Below are 18296 nucleotides of genomic sequence, written 5' to 3'. Positions count from 1 at the left end.
TGTGCGCGTGAAACAACGGAGCTCAGAGAGCCATGACAGCTAGGAAAAGGCTGGCTTTCACACTGAACTGTTTCTCTCTCTTTTTTTTTTTTTTTCCCTTTTCCTTTTGAAATTACCCCATTTGGGCCTCTAATGGAAAAAAATAAAAATAAAAAATCTGGTGCTGGGTATTCAGCTGCTGGAAATCAGCTCCTCGTTACTGAAAAGCACAGAAGCGGTCATTTATGTCACAGAAGTGACATTTAAGGTCACTTGCATTCATCATCCGTGTCCCTCCTGGCCTTTGAATATATGGACCAAGGAATCAAGGGAGCCGTGATGTTCTGTGCCAGCACGGGAGGTAAATCCTGGAGGCCAGCAAAGAAGCAATTGAATCAGTAAAGAGTCCTCAAAGCACGATTTATTGGTGCTCTCAGGTGAGATCTCACCAGGGCGAGATGCTGCCATGAAAAGAGAGAAGGCAGCGGGTCAGATAACAGATGGGCAGTGGATGTATGGGGACGACCCTCGGGCAGGACCACCCCAGCCTGCGGACGTGGCTCAGGGACGCTCCTGTCCCCAGGGCTGGGGCAGGCAGAGCACTGCTGGCCCCGCTCACTAGCTCTGCATGAAGAGGTGGAAGTTGGTCCTGGTGAACTCCTGGTGGATGCTGTTGAGCAGCTTGTCTGAGTCCTGCGGGACATCCGAGGGGACCGGCTGTCCCGGCAGGAGGCTCTGCTCCGGGGTGTAGGTGAAGGTGAACGAGCTGGAGTAGATGAGACCGTCATCCCTGATCAGCAGGAGCGGGACAGTGATGGGGTATCGCAGCCACCTCCAGTCACTGCCAAAGGCGGAGACGTCGGGGACAACGCACACCAGGGATTTGGGGCTCCTGGGAGCAGTGCATGAGGAAAATGTGCTTTAATGACCTGGAAGGCACATCACCTCCAAGCTGGAGCTCAGTGGGAAGCCTCTCGCCACTCTCCCCTCTCCTCCTGGCTGTTTTGTTCCTCTGCCAAAGCTCCTTGCTTGTCTTCAGCCCCTGGGGTCCCTGTGGCCTCCAGCCACCCCTACAGCAGAGCCCTCCCACACCAGGAGCAGCACGCATGCACCCAAACGAGCAGCAGCGAGGTGGGCAGCGACCCCAACCCCCCCCTCCCCCCCCCCCCCCCAGCCTTCCCCACCATTCAGTACAATGCTCCAGCTTGGTCCCACAACACGGGTGGCACAAGTGCCCCCTTCACCCAGGCTGGCAGCCACGAGCCTCACAGCATCCCCAGTACAGCCCATGGCACCACTGTGCCCAACCCAGAGGCTCCCCCCCCACCATTTTTCCACCCTTACCTGTACATAGTCTCCGCCTCCACGTCTCCAAACCAGACCTTGAGGTGTGCGTGGAAATGCTCGCCCTGCACCTCCAGCATGGCCACGTCCCCGCCACCGGTGAGCTGCGGCGGCAGGGCGTTACGGCACCAGCTGCTCTGCCCCGTGCCCCCACCCCACGCAGAGCCCCAAGGAACGGGGCAGCAGCCTCGCCGCACCCCCACGCCAAGAGAAACTGAGCAGAGGAGCCCTTTGGGGATGGAGATGCCCCAAAAGGTGCCCTGCAGCCAGAGCCCTGCCTACCTGCAGGGCAGCGATGAGCGGCACGGGGCTGACAGGCTCGCGGGCGCAGGCCAGGCTCTCACTGAAGGTGTACTCCACCATCTCGGTGCCGATGATGGTCCAGCAGGAGCCATCGTTCAGTAGCTCCCGGTTGGCTTCCTTCGGGCATGGGGATGCCTGCGGAGAGGGTCACAGCTCTGAACGTGTCACGGTGGGGACAGCAGGGGACCAGGGCCAAGGACGCCTGGATTCTGCCTGGTCCCGGCAAGTGACCCAGTGCCTCTGCTGTGAAACGGGGACTGATACGCTTTGCAAACACCTTGGTGATGAGGTCAAGGTCCCCACCAAGGCTGGAGGCTGGTGGCTCTGCAGTGATTCTTAGCTCAATTTAGAGGCAGCCCCTGTTGGTAGCACACCTCCCCCTCCCCGTGACCCGCTCCCAGCGAGCAGCCAAGTGGAGCAGTTTGGACGTGGAGCACCTGGGAGTCCTCAGCCCCTCGTACCTGGAACTGGATGACTTTCTCCGTGGACAGACACAGGTACATGCGGTCGCTGCCCTGGAACTGGAAGGCGCACTTGTGGAGCTGGGAGATGGGCTCGTCCACGTCCAGCATGGCGTACTGCTTGCTCACCTTCCTGATGATCTGCGGGGTGGGGGCACCTGTTCAGCATGGGGCTGGCGAGTCCCCTGCCCCGAAGGAGGCTGTGCCCCCGTGAGGAGGAAGCAGAGGGATAAAGCATACGTTGCCCTGTGTGAGCCCCTGGGCTTGAGGAAGCAGGAGAGCAGCATTGGCCCACAGATTGTACCCATTGCTCAGATCCGTACCGCCCAAGCCCTGTGGGGATGGAGGCTTACCAGGGGAGGCAGGGTGATGCCGGTGGCCGTGCAGATGAGCTGCACCACGGAGCCGTAGCGGATGTACCCTTCCCGCAGGGGGAACTCACTCCGGGTGTAGCGCTCATCGGCTTCGGGGGAAGGAGAGAGGCAGAGTCAGTGCCTCGGGCAGCAGGGAGCAGGTCTGGCTGTACTCATGGTGCTTTTTTATGGCTTTATCTGCCCTGCAAGTGCTCAGTGCTTGGAGAGACCTGGCTGGGAGGCCGGCACCCAGCAGGGCTGGGATGTGGTACCGCGCAGGGACATGGCCAGAGGCAGCCCCATGAGGCTCCTTACCCAGGTGGAGGGTGAAGGCTGCCCACTGCCTGGCGCTGGCGATGAAGGCTCCCCCCTCCACGGAGAGGTAGCGGGTGCTGACGGTCTGGGAGCGCAGGCGGTTGAAGAGGGACACCTTGGAGCCCGAGGAGATGCACACTGCAGGGGGAGGTGGCTGGGTTAGTGCCTGCCAGCTTGCTGGGGGTTTGAGCTACAGCCCTGCTGCTTCTGGTAGACCCGGGGAGGATGAGTCCTGGTTACTGGGGTGAGCAGCACTGCAGCAGGCAGCACTTCCATCTGCCATTCTCTATGTGCAAGCAACAGCCAAGCTGCACCTTCCAGAGATGCAGGTGAAGCCCACGGAGTGGGGAGCACATTGGCATCAAGGTGCTACAAGTTGCAGTGGGTCAATCCTTTGGAAAATGGACATCAATATGCCCACATGCATTCTTTTCTGAGGGTGCCCATGAGCTTTGGATCAGCCCTGACCACTCTGAAGGCAAGATGTGAGCACGCATCCCATCCCATCCCATCCCATCCCATCCCATCCCATCCCATCCCATCCCATCCCATCCCATCCCATCCCATCCCATCCCATCCCATCCATCCCATCCCATCCCATCCATCCCATCCCACCCCATCCCATCCCATCCCACCCCTTCCCGCCCCCCAGCAGACCCATCCCCGTACACACAGTCCGTATTCTTCAGTGACTGCTTCTTCTGTGAGGGCTTGGAGATGACTTTGATCAGCTTGCTGTGGAAGGTGCCGATCTCCTGCCCATTGCTGAAGAAGAGCTTCAGGACCAGGCGGAAATGTTTGCGCTTGTCCGCGTCCGAGATGTACAGCGCCTTGGCGCAGCCGAAGCCCTGCAGGGGGCACGAGGGGCGGCCGAGCATGGGCTGGGGGCAGTGGGCATGGCCCCAACCTCTCCATCCTTTCTCACCCTCCTCACCTTCCTCACCACCAGCCCAGGCACGGCGTCCCCCCAGGACAATAGCGCCCTTTCAAAGAGCCCCAGGTTCATTTACAGGGGGAAAGGGCCGGAGATGTTATTACAGGTGCGGTGAAGAGCCAGGGATCGGCAGAGGCTTTATTTACACAGGGGGCAGAGAATTCCTCATGGAAATTAATGTTCACGTGTGATTTATCCCGCGTAACTTGAGGGATCGCCCTGGGTTTTCGGTTTCCCCGCCGTGCTGGCTCTGGCAGGGCTGATACGCCGTGCTCTAGCAGCACCTCGAGCGCTGCAAACAAAGCCCTTTTTGTCATGTTTTTGGCCCAACGCAGACCCTGCACTCTTCAGGGACCCCAGATAACGCTCTTTTCCCGCTCTTTTCCCCTATCAAAAGATGCCGGCTCTCCTCTGAAACTCTCGAACCTTGGGACCGAGCAGTGTTTTCCTTTGCTGTTTACTCACAAATGAAAGGGCAGGCTTTCAGTTCATGATAAGCAGCACTGCTGCACAGCAGGAGCACAAAACAGGCCGGGGAAGCCATGAGATTTTTGGCAACCCGCCTGCCCCAGGGCTTCACAGACCTGGAAAGGTGGTAAGAAGAACGGATCCTGCCCACGGGGGAGCAGGCACTGCAGGGCTAACCCCGCACAGAGCATCCCCAGAGGAGCAGGCTGCAAGCCCTCAATTTACCTTCGAGTCCGGCTGCTCCTCAAAGCTCAGCTTCTGTGTCTCCATCAGGCTGCTGCCCATGCTGTCCAGCCCCATGTACCCCCACACACGGAAACCTGCCTCTCCCAGGTCCCTGGCTAGAAGAGACGGGGACAAAAACCCTCTAGCCCCACTCTGATACCCCCTGGAGCTCCTCCTGGGGTGGTCCAGGCTGCTTCCTGCTCAGGTCTGGACTGCAGAGGGGCCAGCCCCAGGGAAAGAGGAGCTTGGGGGGGCACAGAAATAACCATCAGGATGCATTTCCCTTTGCAGAGGCGGAGGATGGCTCACTAGGAGAGGTCTGGGGCTGCCACCCCACACGTACCTGTTAGCTGCTCCTGCTTTAGCTTCCAGCCCGGCCCACTGAGGTAAACGCAAGGCGGGGGGCAGAAAAACCTGTGGAGACAAGAGGACCCCTCCTGACAGCACTCAAACACCCACAGATGGTGCTTGGCTCAAGGTGTGGCTGCCAGCAGCCCTATGGAGCCAGCACGGTGCCGCTGACACACCTCTGGGTGCTGCTGGAGGGCACAGGGTGCAGGGTGCTGCAGCCCCCCCAGCTGAGCCCCCGGGGTCAGGCCCCCGCTCTCTGCCCGCCTGGAATGCAGAGTTTCGGCAGCTCAGGAACAGAGTTTGCATTCACAGCCAGAATCGGAGCCCAACGCAAATAAATCTATGCGCGGGGTTTTGGAAACCTATTTTCCTGTGTTTTATTTGGGTTTCCACTGTCTTTGCACTTGGGTGAATGGCACAAATTCATCCTCTATTCATACTGGGTAAAACGGGAGCAGTGCAGGAGGGGGTGATATTTTGGGGCCCTAAAGTGCTGGGCTATGGATTTATTTATACAAATCCCTTGGGCTCTGGACCCTGAATCCCAACCCTGAATCCCAGCCCCGCTCATCTGGGGGCAGCTCAGCCCCCGAGGCAGAGCTTGTCACCTCAAAGCTGCTCTGCGCTCAGTAATAAGGGAGGATTATTTATATCACAAGGGTTAATGGAGGATTAATTATACTCTGGTGCCACATGCTGACGTCGCTGCCTGGGAGTAGCAATTTTGGGGATTCGAGCCAGAACCTCAAGGTGTTCTTGCGATGTGGGGAGGATTGTCCAAAATAGCAGCTTTGGGGAGACGGTGGGCATTGATGGAAATGTCCCAGTGTGGCCGTTCAGATGTTAAGACGATTTCCAGAGCACTTAAAACACTGACCTCTCTTCTTATTCTTTGCAATTTCATGCTGAGAGGGTGAGACCTGAATAGTTTCTTTCTTTTTTTCCCCAACCCTCTGACCTCCCTGGGAGGAACCTGGGAAGAGGAGTGCCCACTGGTGCGGGTTGGGGCGAAGGTGCCCTCTCGTGCTGCTCAGCCCATGAAGACTCTTACCTTTTTTCATTGCCGTACGACTTCTGGGCGACCTTTGCGTGCAGTATGAGTACTGTCTGGTCTGCTGGCAGCTGCAGGTACCTCCGCACACCATCTCGGAGCAGGTTGGCTTGGTAGGGGTTGGATCTGCGAGACAGAGGTCCTACAGCATCGCAACCCCCAAACGGGGCTCCTCGCCTCACTAGCAAATGGCACCAGCCCCAAACCCAGCCCTCAGCTCCCCGCACCATGCAGCTGGGCACCGAGAGGCATGGGAGAGCTTTTAGGGCCACATCAAGGCTTTCTGCTCTGGTAACTGGGAGCAGTTCCCGTGCACCTGCCCTTTAACTCTGCTGGCTCAGGCGGTCAGGCAGGGACAGGCTGGCTGAGTCTGAGCCTGAGGTGCCCTGCTCTGCCATGGGACCCGAGGGACCACGTTACAATTAGCCTGACACCTCCAACTCTTCACTTCCAGCTTTCCCACGCTGTGAATGAAGCCGATGCTTTCCTGTCTGTACTGTCTGTATGTGAAGATGAGCACACCTCCCATACAAACGGGTATTTCCCCAGTGCCTCCTCTGTTGGCAGATAGTCCCACAGGGATCCAGCGCTTTGCTGTCCGCAGTTCCCCGTCACTGCCCTGTTTGGTTATGAGATGGGCAATATAACCTCGATTCTCCATGCAGTAATATGTCACCAGCAAGCATAAACCAACGGAGCTCTGCCAAAAGCAGATTTATGGCAGGTACCGGTGCCACCCACAGCATCAGCTGCCACTCTGGATTTGCTGAATTCAGCTGTCCAGGCTGAATTTTCTGCCCTGTGCCCCAGTGCCCCAAGTCAAGCTTTACCCCCTGGTTTGCCACCAGAAACCTCTCCAGGGTAGGTTTTCATCTTGCTGAAACCTTCTCTTCAGCCCTTCCTTTCGCTGAGTGGTTTGTATCCTTGCTCAGGCAAACATAAGAACGAACCAGGCTCCTTGCCTGATTAATTTTTTTTTTTTTTTTTTTTTTTTCCTGCATTGCTCAGTGTTCAGTGCCAAATGAGGAGCATGGCTTTGGGCCCAGCTGGGTGTCAGCTCCGTGTCCCCTGCTGGGTGCCCCCCACCCCACTGGGTGCCCACTGCAGAGCCCGGGGCTGCCTGGGAGCGGTTGGGCTGGTGCTGGAGGCAGCACCTCAGCTTCACCCATCAGCAGGGAGTGTTCAGCAGCAAATTGCCAAAAAATGTGGATTAAGACTTGTGCTGACAGCGTGGCCAGCAGCAACGCCTGCTTTGCAGAGCTTCCTGCACCAACAGCTTGGGGCAGGGCCGGGCTTGTGCAGGTATCATCGCTCCGTACCATCACATCCCTGCGTAACGCCAGAGGCACGGGGACTGATGCACAGGTCTTATTGGAGACTTCTGGAATAATTATCCATGTGCTACTTGCTGCTTAGAGAGGGAACGTGCACACCAAGAGCAGGTAAGCAGACTGTGGTTCTTCAGATTTGATGTCTAGCTGGGGAAGGGCTACCCAGAAACCTGGAGAGTTTAGTTTCTCCTTTCTCTGCAGCCATTGCTGTCCAAATTTGGGGGTTAAATTGTTTGAGTGACGCCCCTCTGAACAGTGCTCACCATTCTGACCAGGAGCCGACCACCCAGCGTCCATCATCTGGTTTAGATTTGCCTTCAGAAAGTCAAAGGGCTATTGCTAAAGCGGCTCGGTATGCTGCTCGGTACCCACTTGGCTCCTTCTGGCACCTCCAGCCTCTGCAGGGTTACAGGGAATTATTCACTCCCTCTGACATTTATTATATTAAATTATTAAAATGCTTTGATTGTAGTGCAGTGTTAGTTCAGTGTCATGTTAGCGGCACCGCGCGGGCCGGGCTCTCACAGCTCACACTAACAGCCTCCTTTTCAGAGCCGTAATTCCCAGATGGGAATCAAACGCTCTCGCACAAAGTTGGGCATTATGCAGAGGCAGAGCGAGGCCCTGCCTCCTCGGCTCTGCGGGCCACGACCCCTTTCCTTGGCTGATTTTTTGCAAGCCTTTTCCTCTCTGTGCTCAGCCTGGCGCTATGCTGTGCTGGGGCTCTTCTCTTGCTTTAAGCCTGGTGGGTTTGGATGTGCTGCAGGAGCGGGTGTGCTTTGAGGTGTGCTTGGATGTGATGATCCCTGCAGGTCCCTTCCATATGGGGATGTTGTTGGGGTGTCTCCGGGGTGTCTCTGCCCAAAATGGGGGATGTGACAGCACCCAGACTCCATGCATGCTTACAGTCCTTGGCCACATTGCTGTGCATGGGCCAGGAAGCAGGAAAGGAGAAGCAGAACCCCGCATGCTGTCCGTGGAAGACACAAGACTGGACCAGCTCTGGTGTGGACACCCCCTGGTCTCCCCATTGCCCTCTGCTCTGTGAGGGCAGGTAGGGCAGGGAAGCCCAGCAGCACCCTGTGTTTGCACCCTTGGGTGACCCCAAGAGCAGAACACCCACATGAGGGCACTGGGAGAACCAGATCCCCCCCATGCCACTGCTCCCCAGCCCTGGCTACGGTGCGGTGCGTGCTCTTCCCCAACATTCACCGGCTCAGCCTGCAGAGGATGGGTGCCAGTTTTGGAGGTCCTGCTGGGAACTGACTTGGAACTGCTTGGAACTGCTGTGCCTGACTTGGGAGACCAAAATACCACCACCCATCAGCTCTTAGTTGGGGTCTTCAAGCCACTATGTAGACAAGAACCTTAACTCACATTAATGCTATCCTGGAGTGCACACTGATCCAGGTGCACAGTTTAATCTTCTGCCTTTCACCCCCAAAAGGAGCTGCTGTTTGCCTTGCTCAGAGCCCAGCTGCCCTGCAGCTTGCTGGTGACTTGGTGCCACAGAGTGCAATTGTTCTTTCCTGTGGCTGGGGAAAACCAAATGTCCTAATAAAGAATATCCATTTTAGAGGTCTGGGTTATATTTCGTAGAGAGCAGGGGAGAAAAAGCCTGCAGAGCTCCTGGGTATGGAGTCAGCGTGATGTTTATGCAAAAGGAAAAGCCATTAGAAATCACAGAAATGAGAAGCCTGCAGTTTCTGGCTTCCCTCATTTTTCAATACCTCCTTTAATCCAGACCAACCCAACCCACAAGCCCTTGTATATGCACGGGTATTTATAAATCCTATATTTTCGTCGCTGCACACACAAGCGAAATTCAGCCTTTTCTGGGCTTGGGGGATTTCTTGACCACACCAACAGCAAACACCAGGGCAGGACAGCTGCAGGGGACGGGGGCCAGGCAGGGTGGTCACCCACGGTGTGCTCCTGCCCCACCAGCACCCCGGCAGCACCCGAATACCCACATTTGGTGCCGCAGCATCGCCTCGACTGAGAGAAAGCTCAGATAATGTGGGTGGTTTGCTGGGGTCTCCTTTCTCTGATCATCCTGCTGTTGTTTGTGTTAGCGCAAGGAAAGTGCTGCTAAAGCACTGAAGCTTGGCGCTATGAAGCACTAAAGGTGGCTCCTGCCACCAAGGAGCTGATGTGAGTGCTGCAAGGAGGTGGAGGGCTGGGAAGCTCTGTTCCAGGGTTCCCTGGAACAGCTGGGAAGGGAAGCTCTGTTCCAGGCTCTGTTCCAGCTACAGCCCCGCACATCACTTGTCCTCGCCGGCAGCTGGACCAGGTTCAGCTCCCTGGTTCCAGCTCAGCTCCCCGAGCTCCCAGGACTCTGGGGGTTTGTAAGGAAGGACACAAGGAGTTTTGGGGATGTTTTCTGGTACCTTTGCATTTTATGGTTCACGCACTCTGCCAGCAGAGGAGCAAAAAGATAATAATAACCCAACACAAAATACAAAAATAAATAAATAAATAAAAAAGCAAACAAAACCCCCAAAACCCAAGCGGAGGAAGCCTCTCGCAGGCCGTTGCGGTGCCGTGCAGGCAGGGGCTGTGCCCTGACCCCGCCGTTTTGCCCCCCGCACTGCCCCCGGCGCCGCCGCTCCCACCTGCGCGGCTCCCGCTCGCCCCCGGCCGCCAGCCCCGGGATTTTTGTTTTTGGGGGGGGGAGGTGGCCGGGGGCTGGGGCCCCTCCCGCGCTATCCCGGGCCGGGCCGGGCCTGCCCCGCCTCCCCCCGCCCCGTTAAATGCCGCTCCCGGCACCGCCGCTCAGCACTGCGGCCCCGCGCAGCCCCCGCGCAGCCCCCGCGCAGCCCCCGCGCAGCCCCCGCGCAGCCCCCGCGCAGCCCCCGCGCAGCCCCCGCGCAGCCCCCGCCGTACCTGAGCCAGTACCGCGGCGGGGAGCGGCTCTGAGGCCGGTACGGGTGAGTGAGGGGCTCCACGGCACCTGCGGGGAGGGGAAAAAGGGATGGGGATGGGGTGAGGGGGAGCCCCGACCCCGCGGGGGGTGGAGGTTGGGGGGCTACCTCCTGGGTTGAGGGGTTAGGGAGTGATGTGCCCCCCTCGGGAGAGTGTCACTGATCCCTTGATTATCACTGATCTTTAGGGTTTCTCCCAAAAAGTGCATTTGCTGAGTTCCCCCACCTGTATGCTTTTCCCTTTCTGTGGTGTCAACACTTGCTGTCCCAGCTGGATTTTTGGGGTGCAGGGTGTGGGTACCGGGGTCACAGCACCCTGCTGTGTAAAGCAGCCCCTGCTCTGCTCTCGGTACCTAGGGGGAGGGTCAGGCTCTTCCTTGCCACAGGGATGGCACAGTTTGAAGTCTGCAAGCTCTGCTCACCTTTTGCCTAGCTCTCAGGCTAGTTCTTGCTTATACAAATGAGGATCTCTTTTAGCAGAGAATAATAAGGTCTTGTACACCTGGGCAAAGCGCACCGAGCAATAGGAGAGCTAGATCTTGCCAAAAGATACGCTGAGAAGTGTGCCCTAAGTTTGTTCTGCACTGCTTCTGCATGACTGGAAAATTGGGGCTGTGAATACTCATAGCTCTGTTTGTGCATACCCATAAACATGTTTGTATAAGCAATCACCCACCTTTGGCTTATCACTCCGAGCATTGCACAGGGGAAAAAAATAGCTTTGGGCATATTTGCTGCAAGCAATTACGTGGGAAAACTTGTCTGGGAAATCAGACTGCTCTGCGCTCATCAGATCTGTGCCAACATGCAGCTGAGTGGGGCTGTGCAGGTAACACAGTGCTTGGGGATTTTTTCCCCCCTTTTTGGCCAGAAGGTGTGAGGACGGCTGTTGCTGCAGAGCAGGGAGCTGCCCAGTCTGTCCCAGTCCTGAGAGCACCCACCTGGTGTCAGTGGGGAGCAAGGAAATGGGGCTCTGCTGCTCGCGGGACTGGGGCAGGGGGAGAGGGATCCACGAGAGGACCCTGTTCACACGGTTTTACCTCTTCTACTTAAGTCCACGGGATTTCTGCCTCCACTGAGACCAGACTGCATGCAGTTACTGCAAAGTCCTCTCCATGGGACTCTGTCGCATCTCTTGGTGGCAATAACAAAGCTTCTCCTTATCTTTTTTTTTTTTTTTTTTTCTGAGAACAGGAGCCATCAGTCACAGGCAGTCAGCCTGTAGGCTCTCAGCAGCAAGTAGAAAATGTATTTCACAAGCAGGTTCTTGCAATCTCTTTGGGGAATATCATTAGATTGGCATCTGGTACAGGCAAAAATTGTGTGTGCGTGTGTGTAATCTGCTCTCGATCTCAGCCCTGCTATTTGCCACCAGGACTTGGCAATACAAAGAGCAGAGTTAACTCCTGTGCTAAATCTGGCCTCGTCTGAAATCCAAGTTCCCATCTGGAGGGCGTGCAAGAGATCTTCGTGTTTGTAGTAAAATGGCACTTTCCATCAAAGCAGGCAGGGGACTGCTGCATCCAACTGGAAAAAGCTGCTGTTCATTTTTGTGGAGGTTCTGTGTTGTTTTTTTTTCCCTTGAAGAATTAAATGAATTTGATGGGATTAGTACAAGATGGGCTTGGGAGTTACTCCTGTTGGTGACGGTAGTGAACAGAAAAGATGTGGCCAACAAGGCAGCCTGTTGTAGGCAGTCGGTGGTCACAGAAGATGTTTGTGCTCTGCTTGCTCATAACATAGCATTTCCCTCGAGGTTGGCACTAGGGGTTAAAGGTTTTCAAGAGAAGCCTTTGTTTAAACATTTTTAAAGTTTCCAATAGGGGCCCCTTTGTTCACTTTCTGAGCCGTGTGCCTGCCTTGTTAAAAACTCAGTAAAAAAAAAAAAACTCATAAAATGCCACTTCCAAATGCTGGATGAATAGGGCTGGAACATAGAGAGAGGCAGAGATAAGCAGCATTTGTACCTATGTGCACATGCGAATTACAGACAAACCCTCCCTAACTGAACAAAAGGGACCCAGGAAAAACACAACAGAGATTGAGTGGTGTTCATAAAGAGGCTTATAAAAATCAGCTGCTCCCCCAGAAAGTGTCCCTTTTGTGCCAGATGTCCTGCATGTTTCTTCCAGCTGTGCCACGAGGCTGAGCAGCTCCTGCATCATTACCTCGTGGAAATGTTTTCTTCACTTTGGGGACAAACAGTAGCAAATTGATGTGTGGGGCTCTGCTGGCTGCAGGGGAGCTCACACAGCCCTGGTTCCAGCTGGCACAAGGGCTTTGTTGAGCAGCCAGGAGCAGGGACCTGGCCTTGGTGCTCTATTACCTGCTGCAGGCTGGCAGAATCACCCTTCGATGGATATTTGGTGGTTAAGAGGGTTCTGTTTGCTCTCCCACCTGGGATAAATGTGAAGGGTTTAAGGCCAGCCCTGCTGAGTGCATGTGCTCAGGAGAGGAGGTGTCAGTGTCCAGCTGTGGCAGTGCTTCCCTGCAGGGTGCCCCTGACCTGATGCTGCATCTGAAGCTTTTTTGGCTCTCAGGCTGCTTCTCCATCCTAGCATTTCCCATTGGACATGGGATCCTTCTTCGGCACATTTCTGCCTTTGCTTGTCCTTTTTTTTTTTTTCCCCCTAAACTTCCGATTTCTCACTTTGCAAGCCCTTAAGTGCACAGGTGAACCCATCCCTACCCTGGTGCACATCAGGGACATCAGGGCATCCCATAGAGGTCAGCTGGGGTCCCTTGCAGAGAGGTGATGGTGACTCGGTTCCTCTCCAAAGGCTGAGCCTTCCTGTCCCTGGGCTGTGTCGTGCTGCTCTGCTGGTTGACTGCCGGTGCCAAAGGGCAGGATCCTGATCTGCAGTCTGCAGGTTGTCCGCAGCAGGAATCAGTAGGAGCAGATCTGTTGTCAGCTCAGTTAGCCCACTGTGCAAGAGTCTGTTGTGGCTGGAAAATTACTGGGGTCCATGAGCTGGAAAAGACAGGAAAACCCTGCCTTTGGAAACTCACAGCTCCCACGCTTGCAGCTGGACTTGGATGGCTTCCTCCAAGTGTCACATTAAACACCCCCTTGCTCTTCTCTTCTCACAGCATCTTGCTTTGGTTTTAACAGCACCAGCCAGGAGCAGAGTGACACAAAACACTGCCATCTGCACTCAAATGCCAGGCAGAACCTGACAACCTCACAACCACTCTCCCTGTCGTCTGCTGAGCCTCATGTCAAGCTGGTGAGGCTGATGGTGGGCTGGGAGCGGCTGCAGCCCCAGCATGTGGCTCTGTGTTCCCCTTGCTCTCTGAGGTGTCTCTGTGTCACTGTCCCAGTAGGAGAGCCAGCCCAGGTCCCAGTGCTGCCACAGACCTGCTCTGGTCTTGAGCAAGTGGCCTGGAGTCTCCTGGCCTCTGCTTGCTCATGCTGCGCTGTAGGACTTGCCTTGGAGAGCCTCTTGAGGCCTCCAGACCTCAGCAAAGTGACTGGGCTGTTCCCTGGTGTCTCCAGGGAGCAACAAGCCTGTAGGTGTTGTCAGCAAGGACTCAAGAAGCAGATTCAGATAACTTCAGAATAACAGATTTAGATAACTTCAGCTACTTGCTCATGGATGGACCAAAAAAGGCAAACCTCACGCTGTGGTAAGGCTGAAATCAGCTGGAGCATCCGATGCTGCTCTGAGGTTTCCCGTACTGCCTTTGGGATTCTCAACACGAAAAGTATCTAGACAAATATTTCAACCTTTTCTGTCGTGAGGAGGGCTGAGAAGTCTCCACATGCTTTCCTGTGGCAGCCAAAGGCTCCTCGCCTTCTGCTATTTCAATTAAACACGCGGCAGGACGGGCAGAATAAAGGGGAGAGGCACGAGAATATTCTCCTGGCGTCTTTCCGTGTGCCAACACATTGAATCACGTCTCCAGGGCGAGAAATATGATATAAAGATTTAGAGAAGGAGGTCAGGCAGCAGATCTGTAATTGTGGGGCTGAAATGGCAGGCGCTCACTGCGGTTGCCTGTGCCCTGTGAGCTTGCTGGAGGTCAGCTGGGGATACAGGTCCCAGCAGATCCGGGAGGCAGAGGTCCTGCTAGGAGCTCTCAGACTCAGCGTTTAGAGACACCGGCTCTGCTGCATCAGAAGCTCAGCTGATGAACTCTGCACCAGCCCAGGAACTGCTCTGGGCCATTTCTTTCCCTTTGTGGTTGAACATGCATACTTCTGGGGAAAAAATGCACTCTAACACCTTCCTCCCAGAACAAGGACTTGGGCCGTGGATTGCTGCCTCAGCTTCTGGATGGCCCATGCCTCTCTTCCTCCAAGGACTGAAGTCTCCTGGCTCAGGTCAGCTGTCCTCCAGGGGCTCGTTTGCAGATGAGCATTCTCTTTTGAAAGAGTCTGGAAGGTGAGCACTTCCCCCGGTGATTATTCTTCATCAAAATCTAGAATTATTCCAAGGCCCATCCAGTTTTGCTGAAAATGCCCAGTGGGAGCAGGGCTGCGTGCAGCTCAGGGGACACGTGCAGGGTAAGGATAACAAAGAACAGAGAACCTGCAACAGGAGCCATCTCTTGATGTGATTGATTGAACAGTCGGAACTGTCTGACCAGCTGATGTTTTCCTCTTGGCTACATCTTCAACACATGCTTTCAAAGGCCATGTTTAATGTGCAAGTGAACATGGCATTTTATTTTCTTGTCAGCTGCTGCAGAGCCCAGGTACTGCGTGTTTCAGAGCAGAGCCGGCTGGACTGGAGGAAATTCCTCTAAGCACGGCAGGTATTTTAGGATTAGATCAGAGACAGACCCCACCTGCTGCCATAGATGACATCTAAAAAGGGATGCTCTGCCCATTGGATTCCCCTCAGAAGGAAGATGCTGGCTGTGGGAAATGCCACCTCATAGCACAAGCCTGTTGGGACATTTGGGATGTTAAATCCATGAGGATAAGCTGTGAGACAGATATCTGCCACTCACCCTGCAAACAGACACAGGCAAGAAACACCTCTCTGCTCTGTGTTTTGGGGAAGATGCAAACCCAAGCACGGGAATGGACCCCAAAAATGGGGAATTGGCTATTTCAGAGAAACCCCCTCAGTGTCCAGCAAGGCTTTCCTGTTACAGCCCTCCCGCTGGGTCCGAAGGCATGATGTGCTGTTGGAGAAGCACAGCCTTGCCTCTTAAACACTGTGTCCTTCCAGGTGGCACTTGGCCCAGACGAGCTGCTGAGTGCTGTAACCGGAGAGCGCTGCGATGTCCTGGGAAGAGGCTGCTCTCGTTATCCCACACGTGCGTTGGGGAGGACCGAGGGCGTGCCAGTCCTTATACAGGGTGGAACATCTTTACTCTCTGTTGCTTTTGGACTGGGAATCCCTTCTGTTTCTCTGGTCCTGATGTGATGGTGCTTGCTGATGCTTCCTTGTTCTGCAAAATAGTCCCCAGGGTGGATTTGGGGCTCAGAGCAGCAGGGGCACCCCAGGACAGTTAGTTTGGGTTGCAGCCTCTCATGCTGCTCAGGGAGAGCTCTGTGTTAGGGACTGAGCCCCGACCTTCCCAAGGGCACACTGCTGGGGACAGCCAGGCACCCAGGGTGCCCGAGGAGTCTGGAGCTTCATGTTTGGGGTGCAGAAACCTGGGAAAGGAGCTGCTGTGCCACGGGATGTGCCAGCACCTCTCTGCTGTGCTGCTAATGAGTGCAGGCTCTGGCTGTGTTTCAGTTTGATTTTGTTTTTTTCCCTCCTCCATTTCAGCTCAGGGAGTTTTAGCCTTGCTGGGGTGCAGGCAATGTTTCTTTGCCACCTGAAGGAGACCTGCTGCTGGAAAGGAATGTGTAAGCCTTCCGCACAGGCGGTAGGCTCCGAGATTAGGTGTTTCTGGGCACCCCTTTGCAAAGTGCTGGCAGAGCTGGGCTTCACCTCTCTCACATCAGCCCCATCCATCCATTGAAATGGGCTGGGCCCTGCTCTGCTGCTCTGAAGTGCCTGCTGCCGTGCAGGTTACAAGCTCTAGAGAAACACAGGTGTCACGAAAAGGGGAGCTGAGAAGCCAAGTTCCACTTTGAAACTGGGCTTTAGTCCAGCGACAGAGAGAAACCGACCTTTGGGCAGCCCTCCAGGGGAGTGTGGCTCCAGCTCCAGGAGCCTCGGCCTTTCATATTGCTGGAGTCTTGCAACTATCGAAACAACGTGCATGGGGTCTGCACAGCAAAACCCCACATCAGGAGGGGTCTCCCACTTGATGCAGATTGCCTGCATCTTTCCAGGCAGCAGTCATTGCTTCCTTGTCACTCATGCCTTGCTGTCTTCCTCCCCTGTCCCCACCTGCACTCTTTGGTAAGAATTTATTGTGGGCACAGGCCCAAAGGATGTCTCACTGTCCTGCCAAGCGCAGGCACACGTTGGTGTCCCCATCTTCCAGCCTGAGGCTAGCTCTGTGGTGCTGTCCTGAGCACAAGGACTCTGTGTCCAGGCTCCTGAGTGTATTTTGGGTCTTCTTTGGCACTTTATTGAATAATACTCAGGCAGGAGGTGAATTATGGCCTGCAACACTGCCTGGTGGGGTCTCTGCAAAGAAAAGCCCTGCGGTTGGGTGCAGAACAAAGCTGGGCATGCAGGGAGGCAGGGGGTCATGGGGACACCACGTTTGGAGCCGCTCTATCATTGTCCAAGATCTCCAGCACAGAAATAGGTGCTATTAGCTGACAGCACCCATGGCATCAGGGCCATGCACCCCTTCCACATCACCCATTTTAAATGTGGTTGTGCCTAAGACCTGGCTCTGACCACGTAAACACAGGGGTCTGTGACACCACGGCCACCACTTGTCCTGTCTGTGAATGCATAGCCCTCTCCTGAGCTTCTCAACCCCCTGTTTCTCCATATTCTCCATTCTTCCTACACACCAGCAAGCAAAGCCCAGTCCCTGTTTTTACACCAGGAGACGTGCTGGCTGCATCACCCCAGCCCTGCCGTTTCAGCTTGCCCAGGGGAGGATGCATCCAGGTCCAACCTGCAGCTGAATCAGAAGGGGAATATTCAGAGCATTTCTGTCAACCTGCAGCCAGCAGAGCGCTGCCAAGGAGGCCAGGCTGAAACCTGAAGCGGCTGTGTTTTTTTCCCCTGAGGCTCAGCACTTGGCGGGGAGCAGGACGGGAGGGAGGCGAGTGCCCTGGGGGGCTGCCTTACCTGGCTGCCTCTGGGGGTTCATCCTGGTGTCCTCCTTGTCCCAAGGCACGAGGGGAGCTGAGAGGAGCCTGGGCTCATTGCCAGCCCTTTTGCCCCTATGTGTGGCTTGTCCTTTTGCTGCCCCACGTGTTGACCATCTCCTTCAGCATGGGCTGGCTTCCCCCCTTGACTTTTCCCCTTGAAATGGTGGGGAACTGGTGCGAGGTGTCCCGCACGGCAGAGCCAGCCCTGCACAATGCTCACCCCCCCCCCCAGCCCTTTTCTCCTTTATAGCTCAGTGTTATCTCAAGGTCCCTGCTGCTGTTTGCCTTGCCTCACAGCACCTGCCTGCCAGCCGCCTGCTTCCCACCCATCTCCCTCCTGCTCCTGGTGACAGGGGGCTCTGGCGTGCTGCACCCCTCAGCGTGGGGTGAACCCCCCCATGGGGAGCAAGAAAAGCAGGTAGCTGTGGAAATCGTCCAGTATGGGGTGGTGGGAGGGATACTCAGAGGTTTTTATCAGCTTCCCAATCCCCATCAGCCTTCCTGCTAGGTGTTTGATTAAATTGGGGACAGCCAAAACAACCCTCTTGGAGCTGGATGTGTGGCTGAGCCACTGTGCCCGGTCCAGCCCCTCCAGCCACGGGGAGTGTGAAGGCTTCATCCAGCACTCAGATGCTGTTAAAAATAGATCAGTCGTGAACTGGTTTTCTCCTCCTTGGTTCCTGGCCCGCGACTTCATTCCTCCCTCTGGGCTGGCTCTGAAGCTCTCTGGATGCTGCAAGACGCAGGCTCTGTGCCAGCCTGCCGCTGCAGGGAGGCCTGGAGAGCAGAGACCTGTGGACGTGAAATAGGTGGCACAACTGTCCCTAGAATATTTAGTGGTTAGTGAGCGCTTTCTCCTATAAAAATAAACAATAATAAAAAATAAAAAGTATTGCAGGAGGGGCTCAGTGAGGCTGCAGCCCCCTGCCAGCCCCAGGGCAGCAGCTGGGGCTGGTGGTGCTCCCCGGTGAGGGGCTGCATCTCGTCTGACCTCTGCCCCTGTCTACCTTCAGCTCCCAGCCCCTGGGTGCTGCCAGGGCTCTTCTGCTGAATTTCTGCTCCCAGAAACCT

General features: G+C 55.6%; 1 protein-coding gene across 1 annotated transcript; it reads right to left on the bottom strand.

Moving 5' to 3' along the window:
• Positions 1-597: 597 nt before the first annotated feature.
• On the bottom strand, positions 598-17224 carry RBPJL (recombination signal binding protein for immunoglobulin kappa J region like; the record flags this gene model as incomplete). The annotated part of the gene is made up of 12 exons (XM_084296906.1): positions 598-871; positions 1324-1427; positions 1606-1761; positions 2088-2228; positions 2441-2550; positions 2756-2893; positions 3429-3603; positions 4383-4498; positions 4726-4796; positions 5785-5910; positions 10002-10068; positions 17203-17224. 12 exons carry the CDS (start codon positions 17222-17224, stop codon positions 598-600), a joined length of 1500 nt encoding a protein of 499 aa, XP_084153032.1.
• Positions 17225-18296: the final 1072 nt, after the last annotated feature.

Source organism: Netta rufina, assembly GCF_964035555.1.
Source record: "Netta rufina genome assembly, chromosome: 16".
In the NCBI taxonomy this organism is placed as follows: domain Eukaryota; kingdom Metazoa; phylum Chordata; class Aves; order Anseriformes; family Anatidae; genus Netta; species Netta rufina.
This window is presented reverse-complemented; position numbering and strand designations above follow the sequence as displayed.